This window comes from Cetorhinus maximus, chromosome 18 (genome assembly GCF_964194155.1).
Source record: "Cetorhinus maximus chromosome 18, sCetMax3.hap1.1, whole genome shotgun sequence".
Taxonomy (NCBI): domain Eukaryota; kingdom Metazoa; phylum Chordata; class Chondrichthyes; order Lamniformes; family Cetorhinidae; genus Cetorhinus; species Cetorhinus maximus.
The window spans coordinates 9,920,630-9,947,762 of record NC_135896.1 but is presented as its reverse complement, the minus strand read 5'-3'; the positions used below and the strand labels follow the sequence as shown (position 1 = coordinate 9,947,762).

The following is a 27,133-nucleotide window of genomic DNA, read 5'->3' as shown; positions in this document are numbered from 1 at the left end:
GCCTAGAGTTGAGGATGAGGTCATCGTGGTTGACTGATCGGGCTTCAGGGTAGGGACAGCACGATGATGAAGGAAAGCTGCGTAGCTCCAAAAGGTATCGCAGCCTCTGTACGCTGATTGTGCCGAATGGTCCGTGGCTGTTTGCACCCACTTTTCTGTTGCGGTTGACGACACATGACAAACCTGGCCACGTGAAACTGAACCCAGATTGTTGATGTAGCTCTTCTCCTTGTCGTTTCTCAAGAATTTCTCCGAATTGCCCGATTTCCTGGAGGCCGAAGCCTCCCCCACCTTGAATTAATTCTGAAATATACTTGTCAATTGGCAACAATTAAAAGTGAGGGAAATATTGATCCGGCAGCTTTAATTGGATTAAGAAGTGCGTCAAATTCAACATAGACGTTGAAGGAGATACCCATTCTGACAATAAAAAAAGTGTTGGTAAGCTATTTGATAATCAAGGTCTGACTCGTTTAAATATTTCTGGGTCGACGTAACGATTTGAGTAAAACTCCATTGCTCCTGACTTCTGATTTCAGTACACAAATGATATTCGAAAATAATTGGTGTTATCCCCAACAATTTCACAGGTTTTCGCACCCCGTACTTGACATTTTAACGAAGTCCTTGAGAAACTTGCTAGACATTTCAAAGTTGACTGGCCCTGCCAAAGCACCTGCTCACCCATCTTCTTGCTAAATGCTCTCTTGCAATCGTTTCCTCATTGGCATTTGGTAGACTAGTTGGGCACGGGCTTGTGAAATGGTCCGAGCCAGTCATCTTTGAGGCTTCCCATTGAAACAGTCGCCGCCAAATCTTGGTTGAGTTTTCACGTGGTTAGTTGTTTGCAAGTGGCCATTTTATAATAAGAGGTTGGAGGCGGTGGGGAGGAGGGGAGGAGGGCGAGAGTGTTTAAAAAAAAAAGCGGTGAGCTATCCTAAAGAAAAGTAGGCTTCTGCTACTTCACTGGGACTAGAAAACGAGTATAGTGCAATGTGCAAAATTTCTGCGAGACTTTTGTTGTATGGAGGTCACGAATCCATGTTTGAGTCTCATTTTTGTGAAGATCTTTGATGCATATGTGAAATGAAGAGTGAAGTAAAATGGCCACCTTCTTGCGTGTGTCTGTCCCCGGAAGGGTGGACTTACTGTTATTGGATGTCTGCAGCTGTTACCTTGAAGGATGCGATTTCATCTTTCATTTATTCTTCCCCGTCTAGACTGTATCAGGATTAACTGTAACTCCAGTAAGTTATTGTTCAAGTTTCATTTTGTTCTTAATGCTTTTATAGTGTCTTAAAGAATTGCTTAATGCTGTATATATGTCGTTATGTCTTTAGATACACGGGGGAAAAGACTGCTAGAGGTTGACTTTCTGAATATGTCAAAAGATCAATGAGTAACAATAACCCGCAGTCAAATCTCATTAACAAGTGCCAGCAAAATGTGTAAAGTTCTGATTTTCTTTGTCTATTCAGCTCCTTCATTGAGAACAGTTATTTGGATCCCAAGCCAATTGGTCTCGATCTTGAGGTCTGTTACGTGGTGCTAATCACACCACTTGTAAGCCTGTGTCTTTGAAAACCCACTGTTTTCTTCGGCAGGGTAAAGTTTAATGGCATTTGACTGTGCTCTAGTAATTACCTGCATGTCTTGAATGGTCAGGGAAACGAAATGTTAAATGTTTTTTGCGGGTCACAAAAGCAAAGAAGCAGGTGTAATTCATTCACAAGCAACACAAGGGCAGTAAGTCAAAGCACTGGAGATAGTTTTACTGTGGGAGCAAAGAGTTTGAAGTGTGGATGAGGGCAACCAAGTGCTCATCTCAGGTACAAGTTCTGCATGGTTTTCCATCGCTACTGGGATCACATACTCTCAGGCTGTTTTTTTTTGTTTGTTCGCAAGGCCAGCACTTATTGCCCATCCCTAATTGCCCTTGAGAAGGTGGTGGTGAGTGGTCTTCTTGGGCCGCCGCAGTCTATTTGGTGTAGGTACACCCACAGTGCTGTTAGGGAGGGAGTCCCAGGATTTTGACCCAGTGACAGTGAAGAATGGCGATACAGTTCCACATCAGGATGATGTGTGACTTGGAGGGGAATGTGCACCCCCACGCCCCCCACCCCACCCCCACAACCCCCCCCAGGGTGCACGACCCCTCCCCGCTCAAAAAGCCTCGATTTACCTTACCAACATCCATGACGCTTCATCCTGGAAACTTCCTTGTAGTCCCAGAAGCGGCCACTACTTGGTGCTGCTGGGACTACTCAGCTGCCGGCCAGTCTGATTGGCTGGGAGCTCTCGAGGGCGGGACTTCCTGTCCCTGATGGGCAGAAGTCCCACAATCACCTTGTTAAGGCTGCCCCAGTGCATTATCGCAGCTTTTTTCTAAAGTACATTGGTTCGTGGCTGATTTTTCTACCGGGGACAGGGTTGGGGGAGCCATATGCCCTCCCGTAAAATTCAACCCTGTATTTTATAGCTGGCGCATGTTAGTTATTTTCTAACAGAATGGCGTTGCACAGTACTCAAGGTACACTACTGGTTTATCCGCATTTTCTGCTCATAATAGTTTGAGGTATCATGTCGATATTCTGACACAGCAATAATGAGAACTATAACCCATGAGAGAACTCTGCCATTGTTGTCTTAAAGCCGCCCTGCTCCTCATTTGCTTTCGTGGGAGCACGTTCTGCTCGCCAGATCTGAGATTTGGTGGCAGTGTTTTGTGTTCTGTTAGTATTTGCTGGCGCACACAACATTACGGGCTGCATTTTTTACTCATCAGGAGGGGGTAGCTCGAGCTGGGAAATTTCTCCCACCTTGGGAAAAAATGCCTCAAATGGTTCGATTCTCGCTTGGTGGAGTTGGGGGGGTGGGGTGTGGTTTGGGGCTACGGTGGAGCGGTTTGGTGGCATTGGTGTGGGATGGAGTCGGGCCTGCCACCCCCGGAGGCAGATTGGAGGTGGCCAATAGGCCACAGCGGCTACCGAGTGGCAGGGCAGACTGTTTAAAAGGCCCGGCTCGGTTCTCTGGGACGTTGTCCCAGTTGTTTTGTTAAACGTTAACCCCAACACTCACACCACCTCACCCCAACCCACTCCCTATGCCCCATCCATGACCCCCACTCATCTCCCATGGCTCCTTATAGCCTCCATGCCGTCTCATGCCCTCCACCCACCCCTGAACTACCACTTAGAGCCCCCTTGCCAACTTCATGTCAATTCATGCCAACTCATGTCCCAAACACCCATTTCCCTTACACCCTCCATGCCAATTTACCAAGTATCCACTATGGGCAGGCCTCACGAGCCATTTGAAATTAAATAAAATGAAGATTTAAATATCTATTGCAACTTTCGCTCAAATAAAAACACGCCCATTCATGAAAGCCCATTCAAAACTTCAAAAGCCCTTCAAAAACTTAATCCTTTGTCGAACAAACAGATTTGTGTCCGTAACCCCATATCAAAGACAGCTAATCCTTTAATAGCCTTTTTGAGCTGTCAATCAAATTGTGAACTTACAACCTCCCTACTGAGATAATTGTAGGTTGTGGAAAGCAGCCAATCATATAATGACAGCCCTTTGGGTAATGTCAACAAACTGCTAGAACAAATTTTTTCAACACTTTTTAATTTTTAAACGGCTAGCGATTTAAATAACTTAAGATCATGACAATTAGACAGGTATTATCTGCCCTTCAAGAGCGTTTATTTTTACTCCATAAATTTATGACTCCCGCACTGCAGGATAAAGCCCTTGCCACAGTGAAAACAGGATCTGTTTGAACTCAGCACGGAGTTTAAATGGCCCCGCTGAGCCCAGGTTTCCCGCATGTGTGAGTCGCACCCTGTCCTCTTCCCCCTACTGGCAAAAATGATATCTGTTGTAAATTGGGGTGGGGCTTCTGAATCTGGGTCCCATCTGCCATTTTTAAAGGTCCACAGAGTCTCCATGACTCAGTGAAAATCCGGCCCAATATCACAAACTTTCCATTCCCCATCAACGTCCCTTCCGTGCAAACCAAAATCAGAAGGGACTGTTAATTTTTCTTTGACAATGGACTGCCATTACTGAAACCCTTGCAATAATATACAATGATTGTTAGGTATTAGTTCTGTTTTGCGTAGGATGAAGGATTAGGGATAGAGAACATAACTCCAAGACAGGATGCCTCTTTATACTGTATAAATACTTGGATCTTTGGGCAGCACTGCCCTAAGCAAATCGACTAGTTTTCTCTTGATGTCTCACAGGAGTCCCACTCAGCAACATCTCTCACATCTTGTGGTTGCTGCTGGTTGACATGTAACCATCAGTTTGCCCAGTACACTGTGATCACTCCATCTTGGCACCTTGGAGCAAATGGTTAGTCAGTATTGTCATCTCTGGTCTAGGCCAAAAATGTATTTTTTTGAAGTGTTCCAGCATTCACCCTCTATCCGGAAAAGACTCACCCAGACAATCGCCAAATCACCTTGAACTCTTGGGACCTGATGGCTGCTTCCACTCTCACGTGTAAAACAAAGAGGAATTGAAATAATCACCTCAGGCAAAGTTGCTCTGCGTACCCACTGCAATAGGTGAAAGAAGTAGTGAAACAATGAGTGATTAAGGGCCGCTCAATGCTTTTTTTTTTGTTTAGATGAAGGTTTCTTTTTATATAGGAGACACTTTAAAACCTAACACAGATTGCTTCCCTGAGGCAATACAACTTATTTGTAGGGAGCAACGTTTCACAGATTTAAATAAAAAAGACAGTTTCCTGGTGTTTTTTTACGAAGTATTCTACAGCCAAACTGAAATCTGGCTATTTACAAACCAGTTCCATTCCCCTGACATCCATTGTAAACCAACATCCTCTCAAGGAAGCTTCACAAGTGGCAACAGCAGAAGAGCCTTCATTTTAATTTTGGGAAAAAAAAACCTGTCAGCAAATCCTCAAACTTTAGGCTGACTAGAATTTAAGAGGCATTTGATTTTTTTTTTTGAAGCTCTTTCACAGAGATTGTAGCAGCAGCAACAAAAGAATGTATCACAACGGAATACAACCTGTAAAGGTGTTGTTAGCAATAATTGATTTCAGTGGGTGTCAAGCAGAACAAGGTATTTTTTGAATCATTGGATTTGAGTAAAGGTTAGAAAAAGCCGTTGGATAAAGATAAGACTAACAGGATGTTGAAACTCTTGGAATGCTCACCCTCACAGCATCTCCCACCCCACCCCCAACAGATATGAGTATGCCTGATTCCGTGCGTGAAGTGTATTTCACTCTTTCCCCTTCCATCAGCTTTCCTATTGCTCTCGTTTTCACAACCTGTTTCATCGAATTACAATTCCTCATTGTCATTTGAATGAATACCACTTTCTGTTACTCCTCCTTGTACTGAAGATCAACCCCCTCTTGTGCACAGTCACAAACCAAATGTCAACCATGCCTTTTAGGCCACTAACCAAAAGAGTCGCATGTGCATCACCCTAATCACTGGCACTGTCCCTTACTGTGAAGGTGTTGTTGTACCTATGACTGAATCTTTGAAGAAACTGTATCACGTAATGCATTGCACACTGTCTTTTGACCTTTTCTCAAACAGCTGCCAAGGCTTCAGGTAAACTGATGCCAAGGAAGCGTCTTTCCTGTAGGTTATGATTTTCCTAAATATAGATAACTTGGAACTAATTGGTAATAAATTGGTATTCATGTCAGGGCATTCTCAGCATGGCTGTGTTGGAAATTCCACATTGATTGACTTAGAAGAACACTAAGTGGTGCTCCTCTGAGGTTTGGCTGAGACAGCTTACTGGGACCCAAGATAGGGAGCTTTAACTGAACTTGCAATACATGGCCTGTGTCACCTCCAATCCAATGGTGGAAATGAATGCCATTCTCTTACCAAGCCCCCTCATGAAGTTCAGAGCTCCATTAAACCATTTCTTCTATGCTAACTCAAATATATATCCTATTCTCTTCCCACATAAAAGTCTCATAATTATTAAGAAATTTATATAGCACCTTTCTTGATCTCAGGTTGTCCAATGAAATACTTTTGACATGCAGACAATGTTGTAGGAAATGCAGTTGCCAATTTGTGCACAGCAAGCTCCCACAAACAGCAACATAATGATGGCCAGATAATCTATTTGTCATGTTGATTTGGGGAATAAGTATTGGCCAGGACATCAGGGAAAGCTCCCTTGCTCTTCTTCAAAATAATTTCATGGGATCTTTTAATTCCACCTTAAACCAAGGCCCTTTCTGCTGTCTTAATTAAGAGAGGGCACCTCAAACAGTGCAGCATTCCTTCAGTACTGTACTGGAGTGTCAGCCTAGGTTTTGCACTCAAATGCCCAGAGTAGGATGTGAACACAAAACCAACTGGCTCAAGAGACATGTGTGCTACCCACTGAACCACAGCTGACACCAGAAATGATACAGAATTACTTTATGTTGTTTCTTTTGACCAGAAATAGAAAAGCAGTTTCAAAACCAGTGCTGTGTGCACACCAACATGTTACTAAAATGTGAATGTGTTCAGGGTGGATTTATTTACAGAAGTTAAAATGCTGTTGCCTTAAATGAATAGACGACCTTAAAACACCACAGCCAACCTTAGCAACATGATAAAAACACAGAGTGCGTAACACAAATTAAAGCCCAATGTAAAATACAGTGTCTGATTTACTCCGTACAATGGCCTCAATCTTCAGGCAGATGTAAATCTCTCAGGAAGTGCAACTTGAATTTCTATATTTGCCTTGCTGGGAAGAAATGAGATTCTCCAGAAGGAGCAGCAGGCTGCAATTTGTGTTGAGGCATGTTCGGAAACCAGATCTTTCAATGGGTCGGGGGGGGGGTTCCAGTTTTCATGCTACATGCCTGGCGCAAAACAGGTGCTGGGCAGGTAACATCAAGCAGGTTGTTTATCCACTCACAATTTGAACCACTCTCACTGACCCCAATATGCAATAAATGACAATTTGGCTTGTTTCCTCTATCACATGTGCCTGAACTAGGGACCTACAGTTTCAAAATAAGGGGTCTTCCATTTAAGACGGAGATGAGGAAGAATTTCTTCACTCAGAGGGTAGCTGGTGTTCGGGATTCTCTTCCCCAGAGATGAGTGGAGGCTGGGTCACGTACTCAAGGCTGAGTTAGACAGATTTTTGTTCAACAAGGGAGTCGAGGGCTGTGGATAACAAGCAGGCAGGAAAATGGAGTTAAGGCCACAACCAGGCCAGCCATGATCTTATTGAATGGTGGAACAGACTCGGGGGTGGCTGAACGGCTGCCGCCTTCTTATGTTTCACCCCACTCCCACCACTCCCACCAATCCCCCACCACTTCTCTAGAGGTTGCCAAGGGCTGTCCAATCTTCATCTGTCAGCAACCACCCCGAGCCCTCTTAATGGGCTAGGAGTAGACCAACAGCTTTTAAATGTGGCCCAGGGGTGGAGGTTGGACTAAAATAACTTAGGCCTAAAGCTCAATGTCTTTTTTTTGCCCTCCCAATTTCCTGACACCCTTTCTGGGTTCAAATCCACCCCCCCCCCCACCCCCAGGGAGGTCTTTAGAACTATTACACGCAGAGTGATACACAGTCAGACACACAGGGTCAGCTGAGTCCTGTCAGACCACATCCAATATGTTATAGGGTTTCTCCCCTTCTACTGCCTCTCTAAATCTTTTTGGCTGTCAACTAAGATCCAGCTGCATTTCTGGAACTTCCCAAGTGACCATTCTTGAACGGTGAGGCTAAGAAAGGCATGACAGCAGGCTGCAGCTTAAACCAGCATCAGTTTGAGGCGCTTATCAGTTTAAGAAACCCGACTCCCAATTAAACACTTACAATAGAAAGTTCCCATATTCTGCCGGTCACTCAACACTCGTTAACTTGCCGCGGAGTGTTTTTGATAAGCTGTCTCATGAAATAGTGCAAAGGAATGGGATATTTTATCTTGAGGCCTCAGGAATAAAATGAATTCACATAATCTAAACGGGCATGATTCAATTAAGATTCTTACTAGCCCTGTGAGGATACATTTTATGTTCAGCGCGCAATGAATTAAATTCTCATAAAATATGAATGAAATAAGTGCCAGTACGAAAAACTCCCCTCGTCTGCAACACCTTTGGAGGAACGCAAGGACTGGGAAGTAGGCCTAGAATTTTTTTAAAGCCGTTTTGGACTTGGTGCAGGGAACAAGCCACATGCTGGAATAGCTGGACCCGAGGCCTACTCAATAGTGGGCCTCAGGTCTCATTAGAATCACACTAATGAGTTTCAGGTATCTGCGAGGTGAGCTCAAACAGCTCACCTGGTAAAGGCCTCTACTGTAGCCCACAGGTAAATCTTAATGAGGGGTTGACCAGGAATTGAGAGGTGGGACTCTGCAGAGGCAACTAGGAAAGGTGGAGGTTTTTACCAAGTGGTGAGGTGAGGGGGAGAGGTGAGCAACTGGCAGAGAAAATGACCAGGGGGGGTGTTGACCATGTGAGCGAGGCAATGTGGCAAGTGGGAACTGAAGGAAAGAAATGGGAGAGGGGGGAGGAGGAGAGGAGGGAGGAGGAACCAAAAGAGAATGGGGGAACTAGGAAGGGGGTGGGGGGGTAACTGGGAGAGAGGACGCAAACTTGGTGACAATGGAGTAAGGGGATAAAGGGGTAATTGTACACCAGGATGGGTGAGGACGGGGTAAGGGTCAATTGGGAGGTGGATAAATGAAAGTTACAGTTACAGCACAAGCAAAGGTAATGCAGGTTTTGGCTGAGTAGGCCCAGTGAGATATATTACTCACAACATAAATGGTTTATTTCCTAAATTCAAGTTCCTTAACATATATTCCATTTAAATGAATTGGGAATTTTTCTCGAGTTAATCATTTACTTTCATGTTTCTACATTTCTTCTGCACAATTATCAAAGTCAATTTATTAAAAGGCTGTCAAGTGAAACTGCCAGAAATATAGAAACTTAAAAGAAAAGGTGATGAATTTATAACATTGGATAATTTTCAATAAGCCGGTTCGTTGCATAAAAAGTATCAGCATGGAAGACCAATTAGTTCATGCAACCAAAAAGGGTCTTAAACCTCCCTCCCTGCCTTCTCCATTCGCCCACCTTCTCCCTCCACCCCGCCACCCTCCACCCCTTCTCTTCCCCCTCCCCCTCCCCTTGCCCCTCCCCCTCACCTCTAACACCCTTCCCTTCTCTTCCTCACTCCGCTTCTCTTTCCATTCTCTTCCCCCTCACCCCTTTCTTTCCCCCTCTCCCCCTTACTTTTGCCCTTTCCTTTCCCACTCTCCCCTTCCTTTCCCCACTCCACCTTACTTTTCCCTTCCCCATCGCTTTCCCCCTCCCCTTCTCTTCCCCCACTCTTCTCTTTACCCACTCTGCTCTTGCCCCTTCCCCTCCTCTTTCCTCTCCCCCTTATCCCTCCCCATTTCTTACGCCCCTTCCCTTTGCCTCCACTCCCCCTCTTGCCTTCTCCTACTCCCCCTTTACCCGCCTCCATTCCCCCTTGTCTTCCTCCACTCCCCCTTGTCTTCCTCCACTCCCCCTTGTCTTCCTCAACTTCCCCTTGTCTTCCTCCACTCCCCCATGCCTCCACCCACTCGCCTACTCCGCCCTTGCCTTACCCCACTCTTCCCCTTGCCATGCCCCACTCCCCTCTTGCCTTCACCCACTCCCCCTCTCCGTGCTTTCACCCACTCTCACCTTATCTTCCCCCACTTCCCCCGTTGCCTTCCCCCTATCTCTTGCCCCCTTCCCTCCCTCACTGCAGCTTCAATTTAATGCTTAACTGTTTTCCTCAATACCCTAACTAAAAGTCCACTCCCTTATCCTGATGTGTAAAGAGGGGCTTCCTTATTACCTTAAATTTTTCTTTTAACAACTGGAGTCCCCACTGACCTATTCTCACAAGTTACTTCAAAGCAATTTATCAGATTTACCTTTAACAGTTTTGCATAGCTCACCCCTCAGATGCCTTCTGTCACAGTTGAAAAGTTACAAACTAATGATCATGATATATCTACTGCGTATAGACCAGTAATTTAGTGAATAGTAATGCTAAAGGTTTGTACAAAATCACAAGATATTCAAACACCAGAGGTGATGCAGAGAAAGAACTGATTTCAAATCTGCAGCTTTTCAACAGTAGCAGAAAGCACCTGAGAGGTGGTCTTTCCAGTGTCGGTCTTTGCTCATTTGGTAGCAGCCTAACCCCTGGGTCTCAAGGTTCCAGATACAAGTCTCACTGTAGGACCTGAGCACAAAAATCAAGGTTGACTGTCCAGTGCAGTACTGAAGCCTATTGGATGGGACACTAAACTGAGAGGGCACTGTTTTGAAGAATTTCTGTTCGTGGGAATTTGCTGTGCGCAAATTGGCTGCTTTGTTTCCAATGTTATAACAGTGGCTACATTTCATAATTAGTCCTTTGGTAGTACAGAACTTGAGTGCTGCTGAAAAAGAGACGTGCTGTCCCAGCTTTTCATCTTGCACTCATCAGGACAGATGCAAGAATTCCAAATTTCAAAGGGAACAGCAATTCATAATGCATGAGGAAAGGGTGCTGATTGGTTGACAAGTTGACTCTGATTGGTCAAGATCAACGTGCAAGCTTGATGCTGAAATAGGGTGCATCAAAGCCAACCTTTGGGATAATGGCAGATCATTGCTTACTGTATATCACGCAAACTCATGAGTGGGCCTAAGGACGTCACTTTGGGCCCTGAGAAGTGGCCAGTCTACCTTAGATTACCCTGGAAGAGTAAGGTGTCTCAAAAATTTTAGCAATAGATGAAACCTTCCCAAACTCCCCGCTCCCCCCTTCTTCCCCCTGCCCTTGCCAGGCAATGTATAAATGCACGCTGTTACAATGCAGTAGCACAAGTGATATTCACCACTAACAGGAAGCTGTCGTCAAGCCAAGACATTCTGCCTATCACACAAATGAGTAATGTGGTATATGAATTCCAGTGCCGGTGTGATGCCAGGTATGCAGACCAATGACTGGCAAATCATATCAAATAGCACCTCCCTTCGGCTGTTCGCAACAGGCAAAGTACTGACAGAACCCAACCAGCCCATGCTTGCAAAACTCAAAACACAGTGTCCAACATTAGATGTGATTCCGCGATTGGACAGCACTTGCTAAACAACCTTGATTCTGCTAAGAATTACACAGAAAATCGATTTAAGATTATCAGATTGCAGTGTGGCTCACTTATGCATGCTAGAAGCCACATATATCCACACACCTGTCCTTTGCAGACAGAAGGAACCTCTCCATGCATTGCACCTTTTTCAACTAAACAAAAGCTTGGGGAGCAGCCATTCCCTGGTTTATTTCCCATGGCAATGCCTTGACCAATCAGAATCGAGCTGATTGGTTTGAAGTTGAACACAGCTTGGCGGTTAACTGTTCTCTGCTGCTTTCTCCTTGGCAATGCCTTTACCAACCAAGGCCCACTTGCCAACCAATCAGCACTGTCTTCTCATACAGTATAAATTGTTGTTCCCTTTATTGTTGGTTTATCTTACGAGCTGTCCTGATGAGTGCAAGGTGAAAAGCTTCGATCGTATGTCTCTTTTTTCAGCAATTAAATATGTCTGATTGCTGTAACCAGACCACTGCATGTTACAGTACTTTCACACCCGCTTTCTTGCTTTCTCTCATCTTCTGCCCTGCTCTTTTCAGCACACTGCCTTCTGCTCATTGCTAATGTTCCTTAATTTCAAACAAAACAGGCATTTATATTTTCGAGAGCACCATGAATAAAAACTGAGATTTACGTTCTATCGGAAAAGTTCCTATTACAGCAGGCGCTTGGAGGCAATCTCTCTCTCGGGGAGCCAGTTATGACCAGATTTGTAAGATGTTTTCGAGCGGGTGATTTGAGGTATTTATCCGTGAGTTTGAGACCCTGATCCAGGCTGATGCTTCATTGCCCATGTTGAGGGAGTGCTGTAATGTCAGAGGTGTCGTCCTGTTGTGGAGGTGTAGTCTACGTGCAGGAGAGATTGGGCGGTGTGGAGTGCGGCGGGGTGGGGCCTGTGTGGTGCTATTCTATGGCACTACTTCATGAAAATCAACAAGTACCAGTCAACAATCTTCCTTAAAACACCACCACACCCCCCAAAAAAGGATTTGCTCCGTACTGCTGCATTTTGCCTACGAAATGACAGTCATTACCCTTTAAAAGCGATTCATTGATGAAATGCTTTGACACTTATCAATTTGCCAAGGTATATATTAATGCAACTGTTATTCCCAACCTTAAATGATGCATTCAACAACACTAACCCCTTTTATTTATGGGGCACCTTTAATGAAATAAAATGCCTCGGAGAGGTGGAGGGGGTAAGGCTGAGGCTGAGGGGGGTGGGGGGGGAAGGGAAGCTGGGGTGGAGTTGTGGTGAGGTGGTCACACCTTTGCCCTCAATGGGCCCAGGAGGCCTGTTAAGGAAGGACTCTCCCCCCTCCCCTTCCCCCCCAACCACCCCATCCTGTCTCCCCGGCCCACCAGCAGCCTGCGCAGGTAAACCAGCTAGACTGTCCGCTTGGTGTGGGCCTCTCCTGGTGCTGGTTCAATCTTGGTGACAGTGGGGATGACACCCTTTAAGTTCGAGCATTAATTACCCGCTTAAGGGTCCCAGTTGGCCCGTGGGCGGGCCTGAGGGTCCAACCCGCCGCTGGTAAAATCGTAACGGGGGCAGAGGGCAGGTGGGTAAGCAACAGGCACGGTGCCCATTGGATTTCACTCTGCTGACTAAGGGGAGCATTAACTCCAGCCCAAGGAGATGCCAGGTCAGACGACCAAAAGCTTGGTGAATGAGATAGATTTTAAGGAGTGCTTTAAATGAGGAAAGTGAGGTATAGAGAGGAGCAGAGATTTGGGGAGGGAATTCCCGAGCTTTGGACCAGGTGACTATAGGCACAGCCATCAAACGGTGCAGCGATTAAAAACGGATAAAGTATAACTGTTCGGTTCCACTATCTAAAAACTCTTTCTCATCGAATAACCTTGATTCATTATTACAATATCTGTGGAAAATTTCTGTGGCTACTGTTAGAAAATGATATTTCGAAGGAAGCCTAATGTGGAGTAAGTTTAAAATGCCAGTATTCCACCACTTGCGATTTGGATTGAAACTCAAGCAGGTGGTGAAAATTTCCACTCCTGATCAGAGTGAGTTTGAATTTTAATAGTCTCAGCCCTGGTCCTTTGCGAATTTTGGCACCAATTTTGTCAGTCTTTGCCAGAGAAGAGTGCAAAGTGGAAAAGTTCGCATCAGTGATGTAATAAGGCATGTATGCGCTCCTGAGATTGGAAATAGAGAGAGCAGGCCTGGAAATTGCCATCGAAAGTCAATGGATGTTTTGCTGGGATTTTCCGTCCCAACCACATTCGGTCCTGTCATGGGCGGGACCAGAAAATCCGGCCGGAACCGGAGTTAGACCACTTTGCGGTAAATGCCTTGCATCACCCGCTTGAGACCGTCCTTCAAACATCACGATGCTGCTTCCTAAAGAATGTCTCACCCTTCCCAGCACATGATGGGTGTGCTCTAATATGAACCTTTTGGTGATCTCAATTTTTGTGATTTGCCTCGATTTTTACTTGAGGATTTGATGGAGGTAGGCAAAATCATGAAGGGTCTGGGAAAGAGAAGGTAGGGAGAAACTGTCCCAAATGGTGGAAGGATCAAGAATAAGAGGGCGCAGATTTAAGGTAATTGGTGAAAAGAAGCAATGGTGACATGAGGAGAAACCTTTTCACACAGCGAGTGGTTAGGATCTGGAATGCGATGCCTGAGAGTGTGGTGGGGGCAGGTTCAATCGAGACACTTAAGAGGGAATTGGATTATAACCTGAAAAGGAAGAATGCATAGGGCTACAGGGAGGAGGCTGGAGATTGGCATTTGGTAAATTGCTCCTTTGGATAGCCAGTGCAGACACGATGGGCCGAATGGTCCCTTTTTGTGCTGTAACAATTCTGATCTCAAATGAATTCTCAAAATAAATAATTGTCTTTTTTTTTATTATGCATACAACTGATCGACACTTGAAAATACTTGAGACAGGATTTTACACATCGACGAGCAGGGGGCGGGGCCTGCTCGCCGACACATAAAATAACGCACGGTGACATCGGGGGGAACTCCCGACATCACCACACCCCATTTAAATTTTCAGGAAGGCGGGGGCGCAGTGAAATCAGCTGCGCGACCACCGACCTGTCCATGGCCAATTGAGGCCATTGACAGGATCAGTTAAACAAGCAAAGGACCTGCCCATCCATGCTTAAGGTTGGCGGGCAGGCCAGGAGCCCCAGTGGCAACTAGAAAAAGCATGAAACCTCATCCGCCGGCAGGGTGAGGTATCATGTAGAGTTTTAAAAATTTTAATAAAGTTTTTGTGAAAATTATGGACATGTCCCAACTCATGTGACATATTAGGGAAATTTTACTTTTCTATTTTTAGGTTTTTTACATTTACAGCTGATCTCCCTGAGGCTGCACTTAGCCTCAGGGAGATGAGTGCCCTCTTTCGTACACATGCGCAAAAGCGCACTCTAGATTTTCGGATTCCCCCCCGCCCGCACAAGGGAGCGCATAGCGCTTCTGTGCGGACATCACGCTGGGCGGGCCTTAATTGGCCCGCCCCGTAAAATGACGGCGCGCCCCCAAATGGGGGTGCCGCTCGGAAGCGCCTGGGCATGCCCACCATTCAACTTCGCCCCCAAAGGGTGGGGGGAGAATTCAGCCCTTGATTCTGAATGTGTGTGAAAAGAATGTGACATTTTCAGGGTATTATATTCGCCCTTCAATGTGTTCAGCTTTCCCACTCAATTCCAGAATATACACAGAGCCTGCATCAATCAGAATAAGAATAGCCTAAAGTGTCATTGTGAAGCCCTGTTTAGAGAGTCTCACTTTACAGTGATTTGGAATTGAAGTTGACAAGACAATTCAGATAACAGGAAAGTCTAAAAGCACATGCAGCAGCACATCAAGAGATTTTGAGCTGTTTGGGAGGTGGAGTGGTGGAGGGGGGTGTAATTGTACAATGGCAGCTTGGGGTTGTACAAAGTAAAGGGGATGGAAGAAAAGTTTAATAACAAAACTACTGAAGATTTTCAAGAAATACAAGAACAACATGTATTGAAGGACAAAACAATACAAATTAGTGATTTGAAACTAGCCAAGTGTGGTGTGTTACAGTTTGCTCAGGGAGGTTGAGTTTTTGTGGCAACATGCACTATTTTACATGCGTGTTGTAGTTGAGAGCCATGGATAGTGAGGGTGGAGGCTCCAATATTCTTCCCATCACATGGCTGACCAGGAATCACTCCCACAGTTACCATATCGGCATTTGTTAGAAGGACTTGCTGGTTGATACACAACCTGCTTGGCTGGGTTATGAACGCACCTTCCTTGACCATCAAGCCTTGGGGTGGGATTTGAACCCAGCACTTCTGGCTCAGAAGGAGGGCCGCTACCCCACTGTGCCACCAGACCTCCCATCAGCCAAGTGTAGGATAATGTTATAAGTGACCAGGAAACTGTACTCATGCTTCAACATGATTGGGCAGTGGTTTTAAGCTTACTCCAGCAATCCTGAATGTCGTGGATTGTCAGTGGGACGTACAGAGAAAACATCAAGCACCTCCACTAGCCCCACACCCCCACCCCACCCAACCCATGGACTCACGAACAAAGAGGGCCCCAGCAATGTCATTCTTCAGTGTTGAGAAGGGGCTGTTTTCATCTTTGTCAATGAATGCAGATTTCTGTGATGCAGCTTTAGTGCCTAAAATGCTCTTGTTTTGCTACAGATTTACCTCATTGCACTTGCATTGACAAGTAGAATCAAAACTGAGAGCCTTGGTTTTGTAGGTGATTAAGTATCCCTCAGAAACCATCTTCCTTTAACTTGTTGCAGACACTTGAGGAGACTTGACTCCTCCATACCACTTGCCATTTATTGGGCACTTGGTTGTTCATTTAGCCAGTACAGATTCATTCCTATATTCTGACCAGTTGCAATTTATATCCATTTTAAGTTTGTAATGCTTTTCTATTATATATGCTCACCTACTTGTTTGATCATTTTGCCTATCTTTCCATCAAAATGAATTGAAATATCAAATGCAGAATCTGTACAAACAACCAATTAGCTGCTTTAGAGCAAATGATAATTCTGGGGCTGTCAAATGTCTTAATTTCAGATGCAAGAGCCGATTGGTGTCTTTAAAGTAGAATCTGTTACAGTTATATTCTTATGAACTCTGTTTGCTTTTAAAGATTGTGTGTGAAAAACTGTGTTCAGGGGTGCTTCAGATTAGTTACTTGTTTTACAATACAAACTTGTGAAACAGCGTTTCACCTATAACCTGAGACAGAAATCATACAGCAGTCTGTGGAGCTCGTTAGTAGTTATTTAGCTCAGATCAAACATTGTGTCATATTTCCAAGGGACCACATTGAAAGTGTGTTATATACACCAGCTACGCTCTTGTTCTTGGTCTTTAAGCCGAGAATGTGAGATTTGGCTTTCTGTGGAGAAGTTGGGGTGTCTCTATTTACCGCTATGATTGTTGACTTTCAGTCTCAGATAGGCCAAAACAGTAAAATTCTGTTAGCATTCAGAGGTCTAAGGCGGGACTTGTTTTAATTCTTTCGTGGGATGTGAATGTCAAGCAAGGCCAGCGTTTGTTGCCCATCCCTAATGGCCCTTGAGAAGGTGTCGGTGAGCCGCCTTCTTGAACCGCTGCAGTCCGTTTAACAGACAGTCTGTTTTACAAATAACAAAGGGCAGAATTTTGCCCTCGATGGGCGGGTGGGCCCCACCGGCTCGGCGGCGGGCGGACAGCCGACCCCCGCCACCGTAAGGGGGCCCGCCGCCACTTTGAGTGGGCGGGCCAATTAAGGCCCGCCCAGCAGCCTGCCCGACAGGAAGCGCTATGTGCTTCCTGTGCGTGAGGGGGGAGGGAATCCCCAACTGTCAAAGAGCGCACTGCTCCCTGAGGCAAAGTCCTGTCTCAGGGAGATTACTGACAGGTAAGAAAAGTCAAAAAATAGAAAAATTTAAAAGTTATTAACATGGCCCACTCATGTGACAATGTCACATGAGATGGGACATGTTAATAAAAAGGGGATAAACTTTATTAGACTTTTTAAAAACGGACGTGAAACCTCATCCCGCCAGTGGATGAGGTTTCATGTATTATCAGAAGCCCGCTGGGGCTCCTGGCCTGCCCGCCAGCCTTAAGGTTGGACGGGCAGGGTCTTTAATTATCTTAATTATCCTGCAAATGGCCTCAATTGGCCATTGACAGGTCGGCGGGCGGACAGCTGATTTCGCTGCCCGCCCGCCTTCCTAAAAATTTAAATGGTTCCTCCCGACGTCATTTTCCCGTCGGCGAGTGGGCCCCGCCCCCAAATCACCGACGGGAAAATTCAGGCCAAAGTATTTACTCAGCAAAGAGAGTTTCAGCAGAATCCAATTGAATTGCGCACCACAGCAAACAGTCTACAGAGTTTATCTTAAAAGAATGCCTACAAATTAGAGGAGATTGACTGAAAATACTGCAAATTCCTCCAATAAAAGCAGGGTGATTTTATGCAGTGAGTGGAGGATAGTTACATCAAACAAAAGGCTGTTTGCTGTTGTGTGCTGTTTAGTTGAACTATGAAGACTGTTTGCTGTTGTGTGCTATTTAGTTGGGCTCTTAGTTGCCTAAAGCCAATCTCAGCCACTTTCAGCTGTGTGGGCTCCAGGTGTGATTGATGGAGGAATTATCCAATCACTGTGTGCAGCCTTTAACTTCATATTTGTGCCTCATATCGGTGGACACACTTAATATACTTAACAAGGGAATCATACATTGAATATGCACATTAGACCAACCAGCATCTGAAAGAAAAGAATTGGTTAATGTTTTCCTGATTGGATCCTTCATCAAAACTGGTAGGTCCATGTAGGAGAAACACATATCGCATGTTGATATAAATGTTTTGCCTAGCCTGACCAGGACAGGACTGATGAATAGTCACACTTAAAATGCTAACTTGGTTTTCTTCATTTAACCTCTGAACTTTGTATTCAAACTCTGCACTGAGTGCATTTGACATGATAAAAGGGGAAAAGGTTGTTTTCATTTCACTGGCAGGTGGATCAATAACCAGAGGACATAGATTTAAGATAATTGGCAAAAAGACCAGAGTGGAGATGAGGAGATATTATTTTTTTTATTTTTTTAATGCAGTGTGTTGTTATAATTTGGAATGTACTACCTGGAAGAGGTTTGAAAGCAGATTCAGTAGTAAATTCTGCAAGGGAACTAGCTCAATAATCGAAAGGAGTAAATTTGCTCGGGTATTGAGAAAGAGCAAGGAAATGGTACTAACTGGATAGCGAAGAGCTGGCACATGGGCCACATTGCCTCCTCCTGTGCTGCATGTTTCCACTATACTGTCTGACCTCGGGGGGGCATTCATTATTTGTTTTTTTTTCAGATTTCTGCTCTTCGCATTACTTTTATGTTTACCTCTATATATATATATATATATATATATTTGATTTTGCGGTTCTGCAGCATGAGCCACCAGCCGCACTTACAGTAGAATCGCCTCCGGTGCAGGATGATCCGAAGTATTTGTGGGTTCCATAAGTAGAATGCAAAATAATGGCGCTGTTTCTAGCAAGAAACATTTTGAAGTTTTATTCAGAAATAAATGAAAGCTAAGCGAACTAATGCAGAGTTTTGATTAGGTTTTCCAAAACACTCCTAGTGGAGGATTCATTTATAATTTCAGTTCAGCGGCTTTGAAACCCTTCACTGATCCACACCGCTGAAGATGTATTATTCAAATATTTCGCCACTTTGCAAGTATTTAGTTTGCAGTGTGATTGCAGCTTCTATTTTTGTAATGCCTCTGCCACCTAGTTAATTAAAATTACAGAGCTAGAAAGCCTTTGGGGCATTGAAACTATCCAGTGAGAAAATTGAAATGTCAAAGGATGTTGGAACTAAGAAAAAATTTAAATTGCAAAGTGACGCTACCTTTTGCACTTAATTGCTTGTTGAAAATTGTCCCCTTTTCAAATACCAAAAGAGGTATTTTCATGCCAGTAGCATGAGGAATAACAAAGAAAAAGGAGTATGTAGCCGATTTTTATTTGAGAATTTCGATGCACAGCACTGAAATGTAGCATCTTGCAGGATAGAAGGAGTCCATTCGGCCTATCGCGTCTGTGCCAGCTCTTTGAAAGAGCTATCCAATTAATCACTCTCCCACTGCTCCTGCTCTTTGCACATAGCCCTGTAAATTTTTCCAGTTTAAGTACTTATCTGATTCACTTTTGAAAGTTACTATTGAATTTACTTCCAGGTCATAACAGCTCGCTGCACCTTTTAAAAATTCTCCTCGTCTCCTCACTTTTTTTTTTGTCAATTATCTCAAGACTGAGCGTTTTGGTTACTGACTCTCCCACCAGTGAAACCAGCTTCTCCTTATCTACTCTATCAACACTATTGGATAGATCTATCACACAAGGGGCGGAAGAAGTGTGGAACTATGTACCACAAAAAGCAATATATGCTAGCTCAATTAATACTTTTAAGTCTGAGATGGATAAGATTTTTGCTACCTAAAGGTATAAAATGATACAGAGCCAAGGCAAGCTGATGGAGTCAAGATTAGCCATAATCTCTCTGAAGGATGGAACAGGCTCGATGAGTTGATTGACTTACTCCTGATTCTATGAAATTACACCTTAACCTTTACCATTCTAAAGAGAACAACCGCAGATTTTGCATTCTCTCCAGGTAATTGAAAGCTTCCATTCTTGTGCACCTCCCCTGCACACTCTTCACTGGAAGATTTCTTTACAAGGTTAATGTCTGCATGAAAATATGTGGGGAAATGTCCTTTACCTGTTGTTTCCTTAAAGTACTGCATTATTGAGGTGAATGGTGTTTAAATGTTGTCGTTTAGTCAGTTGCTTGTGATAGTAAATGAAATGGAGCAGTTCTGGCCACTCTCTCTCCTCAGTAATAACTACTTCCATTTGTAAAACATCTTTAATGTAGCAAGATATACAAGGCTCTCCATGTGCGTGTTATCAACTGATCCTACACTGGGCCATAAGAGGAGATGTTAGGACAGATGACCAAAAGCTTGGTCAAAGACATTGGTTTAAAAAAGTGTCTTAAAGGAGATGAGGAAGAGACAGAGAGAGAAAGGAGGAGAGATTTAGGAATGGAATTCCAGAGCTTAGGGTATACGTTGTTGATGTGCAGGGTGGGTATCAGAGATAGGGTTAGATGAGGCATGGAGATATTTTAAAACGAAGGTGAGAATTTCAAAATCGAGACGTTGCTGGACCTGGAGCCCATGTCATTCAATGAGCGCAGGGGTGAAAGGTGAACAGGACTTGGTGTGAGTTAAGATGCAGGGAGCAGAGTTTTGGATGAGCTAAATTTTACAGAGAGGGGAATGTTGGAGGCTGACGAGGAGATTGTTGATTGAGTTCAGTCTAAACAAAGGCACGAATGCCCTACAAACTACAAAGAAAGTTTTCCTTGAAAGGAGAATGGTATTGTGGAAGCAAGGCGGCATTGCTCTTGCAAAGGCAGCCATCAATTGTAACCGGGATGCCAGAGAACTTTACAGGCTCACAGTACAGAGGGAGGCCCAAGCTGCACCACCCCCCCCCCCCTCCCCCCCTCTTCTCATTGGGCTACATCTTTCTCTGCTTCAAGCGTTCAGCTACTTTGAAAGATGCAATGGTTTCTGCCTCAGCTAGTGCCTGTAGTGGAGTATTTCATGCTCAAAGCAAAGAAATTCCCTCTCTCATATTCAAAAGCACAATTTTATGTTAAAGCAACCTCAACACAAACTCCTTAGCCAGAAGAAATAGCTTCCCCCTATTCAACCTATCAAAACCCTGTGTTAGGATATCCTCTAATGGTGCCCATCAGTGGGAGAGGGCTGAATTAATATGAGAGGATGGGTACAGGTAGCACTATTGGCTTACCTCCATTGCCTGTCTGCAATGGTGGAGGCGGGGGAGGGGGTGGCTTTCCCCAGCCCCTCACCACCACCACTTGATACTTGAGTAAGGGGGCTAACTGAAAATATTTAAAGAAGAATTGAGGTCTCATCTGTTTTTTAGTGAGGCTCGCATTCATCTATCCATCCATCCATCAGGAGCAATGTTGACCAGGGCTTGGAGAACTCCCAACTCTCATTCAGATATTGCATGGGATCCAACAAATTACCCATGATGTGACCAATAGTCAGCTTCAATACAAGTTAAAATGCAAAATTGAAATGGAGTTAGCAGAGAGAGATAGATAGACCTAAGAAATTATTAGCCAAAGTCTGCAGCTATACCATGACAATCAAAACAAAATTGAGTGGATAATGTTCATGTACCAATTGACAGATAAGTATTACTGCCTGAAGGTTTACAGAGGAAATGTCAAAAGAAAGGACTTACATTTATGCAAAACTTTTTAATGATATATTGGTATCTTTCATTGGTCCAAAGTCCACAACATATTGCAAAAGGTGAGTTTAATTGAGTTTTTAGTTTCGTTAATGTGGTTTTAAAATCATGCTTAGCCTGCTCCTTATAGCCTATAGAATCTCCAAACCAATCAAGAACTTTGTTTTCATCGCAAAACATATACATTTGCTCTCTCTCTCGATCTCTCTTTTTCTGCTGGAGTGCAATTCTATCCATTAGTTAACTTGTCGATTATTAGGTAAATGCATCATTCATTGGTGGTGAAGCAGGACTGTTTAAATTGGACCCATTGCCACCAGACCAGAGAGCAGCAGCATAAATGCCTCCCCCAATCTCAGGAGGACACCACTAATAAAATGCTCCTACAAGTGATCCATTAGTGTGAAAAATCAAACTAAAATCATCACCTGACTGTCGTGGTCAAAGTGGACTACACTCATTCTGAAAGTGCTCTTTTCAGGAGAAGGCTGAGGCACAACAAGATAGAGGCCTTAAAAAGCATGAGAGAGTTTGAAAATGTAGATGGAGAGAATAAGTTTCTGCTTGTGGTGGGGCGGAGAGGTGGTGGGAGACGAGAAGACAAAGCGTCATCTTAATATATAAGATAGTCACCATTAAAACCAATAAAGAATCCAGGAGAAACTTCTTTATCCAGAGAGTTGTTAGAAAAAGGATATTCAAGGCTGAGACAGACAGATTTTTAATCAGTAAGGGAATCAAACTTATGGGGAAAAGGCAGGAAAGTGGAGTTGAGGATTATCAGATCAGCCATGATCTCATTGAATGGTGGAGCAGACTCGATGGGCCGAATGGCCTCCTTCTGCTCCTACATCTTATGGGGTAAATAGGAGAATATCACAGATGCATTTATGAGGAAGCTAGATAAGTACTTGTGAGAGAAAGGAATAGAAAGATTTGCTGATAGGGTGAGATAAAGTCAGAGGCTTGTGTGGGGCATAAACACTGGCATCCACCAGTTGGACTGAATGACCTGTTTATGTGTAGTAAATTCTATGTATTCTTCAACCTGTGACTGGCTGTTTTGGTCAAGAGTAGAAAAAGACCTATAAGAAGATTTGCCAACATGCGCACTCTCCAGTGTGCAGGGTAGCTGAAGATTAAAAACATAGGACTGAGATTCAACCAGAAATTTCAAAGAAGCCACCTTTAAGTAGTTGAAAAGCAGCTCCAACCTCTTGGAGCGCAAATAGCCATGAAACACGGTTTCTTTAAGGCTGTGCAAATAACTTGTGGCTTTGGTAGTCGTAATGTGGCTCAACACTCTCCACCCTAAGCTTTCAGCTGCACATGAAAGGACCCCTGAGAACATTCTGTTCAGCTCCCTGTTACCCCTAAGGTGATACTGAAAGCCGACTCTGGATAGTAGACAGGAGAGAGCAAGGAGGTGGAGAGTAAGAGCAGCAACCTACTTTAGGAATTCTTCATGCAGAGAGGAAAGACACAGAGGGAATTTCCAGGAGAAGGCTGAATTTGTGAGACGGAGATTCCCGAATGAGAGTTCGGGACTCATGCCCATGAGAAACCTTGCTCGAGCAGCGGTGAGGTCCGACCGGATCTCTCCATGTGCTTGAGCCTCTGCAACACACCTGGAGAAGTAAGGACCCAAGAGACGTAAGGACCCAATGCCTGGGTGGCCTCATGGTGTCAGATCGTGTGGGGCTGCCAACACCTCTGGGGACATCCAATATGTCCCTGACTTGGGCTTTCTTTGTATCTAGGGGACCCTTAGCTCCACTTAGGTGGTATGAGCTTCGGAGGAGTGATTTCTATTCCACCAGGGGAGGAGGGCTCCCCTCACTGGGGGCTAACTGGTGTTGGGACAGGAACAACGAGGAGGCCACCTGTTCAATCCCTACCCTGAACCGAGTTTGCTGACCTGGGCTGGGTAGTAATAATTAGTTTCCACGTTTCAGATGGAAAATCAGCCTGGAGTGGTGCTTCTGATTGCCATCCAGCAATGACTACGTAAATATGTACTGGTAAGAACCAAGTACCCTTGATGATCGTTCCCCATCCCAATTCCTATTTGAACATCATGCCTGTACTCGATGACCAGGCTCACTCTGTATTTCATACAAGTGGATGTTCAGGGTGCGGGGGCCAATCTGCCCTCTGTGTATTTTATAAAAGTGGATATTTAGGTCTCGGGGGGTCAGTCTGCTCTCCCTGTATTTTGTACAAATGGATGTTCAGGTCTCAGTCACTGAGGCAGTTGGGTGAAATTCCTGGGTGCCAGCAGAATGGTACTTGAGCAAGGTACCCGCAGAGGCCAATGCGTCTTCACTGCGTCTTTGCTAGAGCCACCCAGAAATTGATTCCAATGTCCTGCGCTCTCCTCACAATCCTGTAGCTTCCCCTTTGGATGTTTATCCAGTTTCGCCTGAAAGGATGGATCCCTCTCCCTGCTTGACGTGGCAAACCATTGCAGCCTCCAGAAACCGTCCACCTAAAGCCACGTCTCCCTAAGCACCATGAATCAGAACCAACAAGGGGAGATGATGGATCCTGGAGGAAGGAAGTGAATAAATGTTTCAAATATCAACTCCCTAAAGAAAAGAATACAAAAATAAAATGTTAGAATGTAGATGAGGTGGAATTGTGAAGGACAGATTGGCTCCTGCACCTCTCATTCGGAGGAGAATGATGGAATGATTGATGCAGTACACACTGCCCTATCACAGCAAAGAAACTAATATTCAGTAATAATGGTCACGCTGTGAAATAAAATCGTTTTTATATTTCATTATTTGAGCAGGTTTTGATATGACATTTGTATAAATGACATTAGCATTGTTTGACAACAGTGTGTATATTTTTCTTCATTCAAGGTTAGAAAATGCGAAATGTTTGCAATATTGTGGTATTTATTCGGTAAAGGCCCAGACATTATTTCAAAAGGGACAGTTGTGATTTTCTCCTTTTCACGTTTACATGGAGGCTGTCTGATCTGCAGTGGCCCGAGTCAGCAGTATACCCAGTAATGGTTTGTCACGGTGCTAAATCAATCACTTTTTCCATTATAGCATTTTTTTTTTTATGCTCAGCATTGCTTTCCCCACATCGCCGGGGACTACAGTAATCTATGGTCTGTCTGGGCGATAGGCGTGTGACATGAATTCAATAACTTATGAATCAGAGACCTGACTTTGCATGTATTTTGCTTACTGATGTGTTTTCTGCAGGGCTCAGAACTCCTTATGCTCCAGTTCCCATCCTGTAGTAATGGCAGGATAGCTAACTGTTATCAGTTTGCATCTACAGTTCACGGTAAAAACTCAATGGCATGGCACAGAATTTATTTTTTTAAACGCGTGGCTAAGGAAAGAAGTAAGAAGCAAGTCAGTTAGATTGAGGCAGTGCTGCTGAGTTAGGGATCCCTTCGAATGTCAAAATTTTTGCCCCACCAACCCCCTCCCCTCCCCGTTTTGAAAAGGTATTTTTTCTCTCCCTTCTATTGCTTACCAGATGTCAAGCAGCCAAGAAATCTGGCTACAGAGTGCTGCACATTCACACTTCACTGCTAGTCAACATCATCATCATCATCATCATGCGTGCTCTGCCTGAAGGCAGGTCCTTGGCTTGCAGTAGTCTTTCCTGTGCCAGTCTTTTCATTTGCTGTTAAGTTCCTTCAATTTTCATGCTATTCAGCATTGATATTCTCTTTCTTCCTCTTTTTCCTTGAAACCTTCCCTCCATAACATTTCTTACAAGTCCGCTCCCTCTTGAGATGTGCTTCACCCAAACCCTTTGTCCGTCCCCAATTACTTTCAGCAAATTTATTTGTTTGTTCACTTTCCTCAGCACTTCCACTTGTTACTTTTTCTGCCCAACTGATCTTTTCCATTCTCCTCCAAATACACATTTCAAAGCTATTAAGCAAGTTGGTTTCCTCTTTCTGTAAGATCCAAGTCTCACATCCATACAAAACCGAATTAAAAGTCATTTCTTGAGTTGTTCATTCAGCTTTCTGGTCCACAACTGTCTCTTCTTGCCAAATACGGCCTTTCCCATTGCATTTTTTTTAATTCTTTCATGGGACGTGGGCATCGCTGGCTGGGCCAGCATTTTTATTGCCCATTCCTAATTGCCCTTGAGAAGGTGGTGGTGAGCTGCCGTCTTGAACCGCTGCAGCCAATGTGGGACTGTACATGTCCATGTACACCCGCAGTGCTGTTAGGGAGGGAGTTCCAGGATTTTGACCCAGTGACAGTGAAGGAACGGCGATATATTTCCAAGCCAGGATGGTGTGTGGCTTGGAGGGGAACTTGCAGGTGGTTGTGTTCCCATGCATTTGCTGCCCTTGTCCTTCTAGGTGGTAGAGGTGGTGGGTTTGGTAGAGGTGGTGGGTTTGCTGTCCATGTTCTTATTTCTTGTTGTATCTCCTATCTGCCGATATTATGCTTCATACATACTTGAATTCTTGCACCTGTTCTACTTATTTTCCTTCTATGAATACATGAATATTTCTTGCTGATTTTGAGATATGCATCATTTTGATTTTGCCAATGTTCCCTTTCATTCCAAACTTCATACCTGCAGTTACTAGTCTATCTACCAGTTCTTATAGTCCTCTTCTGTGCTTGCTATAAATGCTTTGTCATCTGCAAATCTGCAGATGGCTAGTCAACAGCAGATGTGTAAAAGTGTGCGGTGGTATATATTTAGTTCCCTCCAGCAAAACAACCCCCTTCCTCTTTGACCTCCAATCTCGCTCCCATAAAATCCCTCCTTCCCTGATGGTAACAAGGAAGTCTCATTACAATTGTATAGGACTCTGAAGAGACTCTGGAATACTGTGCTGTGCATAGCTGTGTTCTCCGTATCTAAGGAAAGATATACTTGTCTTGGAGGCAGTTCAGAAAAGGGTAACTAGATTGGGTCCTGGGATGAGAGTGTTGTCCTATGATGAGAAACTGAGTAAATTGAGCCTGTACTCTGGAGTTTAGGAGAATGTGAGGTGATCTGTTTGAGAACATACAAGATTCTGAAGGGGCTTGACAGGGTGGACACAATGGTTGTTTCCCCTGGCTGGGGAATCTAGAACATGGGAGCATAGTCTCAGGATAAGGGGCCAATCATTTAGGACTGAGATGAGAAATTTTTCACTCACTGTAAATCTTTGGAATTCTCTAGACCAGAAAATGTGGATGCTTCATCATTGACTATATTTAAGGCTGTATTAGATATATTTTTGATCTCCCAAGAGAGTCAAGAGATGTGGGCAGCGGGTGGCAAAGTGGAGTTGAGACAAAAGATTGGCTATGATTGTATTAAATGGCGGAACAAGCTTATGGGGCCACATGGTGTATTCCTATTTCTTAAGTGCTTACGTTCTTATGTCATCTCCATTCAATGACCTCCCACTTAGCAAAATAAGCCCTGCCCCCTTAGAGGAAATTCTCCATATTTCTCTAGTGATCGTTCAGTAAATATAGGAACAGGAGGAGATGTTTCAGCCCCCTCTAGGCTATTCCTTCATTCAGTGAATTCATTGCAGAACTCTGCAATACAGAGGGATCTAGGTGTCCTGATATATGATCACAAAAAAGTTAGTATAGAGGTACAGC

The 27,133-nt window shown here is 44.3% G+C and overlaps 1 protein-coding gene across 2 annotated transcripts in view; it reads left to right on the top strand.

Annotated features, from left to right (window-relative positions):
- nrxn3a (neurexin 3a) overlaps positions 1-27,133 on the top strand; it is a 1,687,706-nt gene that overhangs the window by 645,753 nt on the left and 1,014,820 nt on the right. For both annotated transcript variants that reach the window (XM_078562069.1, XM_078562067.1), the window contains exon 9: positions 1,221-1,247. In XM_078562069.1, the coding sequence (XP_078418195.1) occupies positions 1,221-1,247 (27 nt within the window). The remainder of the gene's footprint in view (positions 1-1,220; positions 1,248-27,133) is intronic.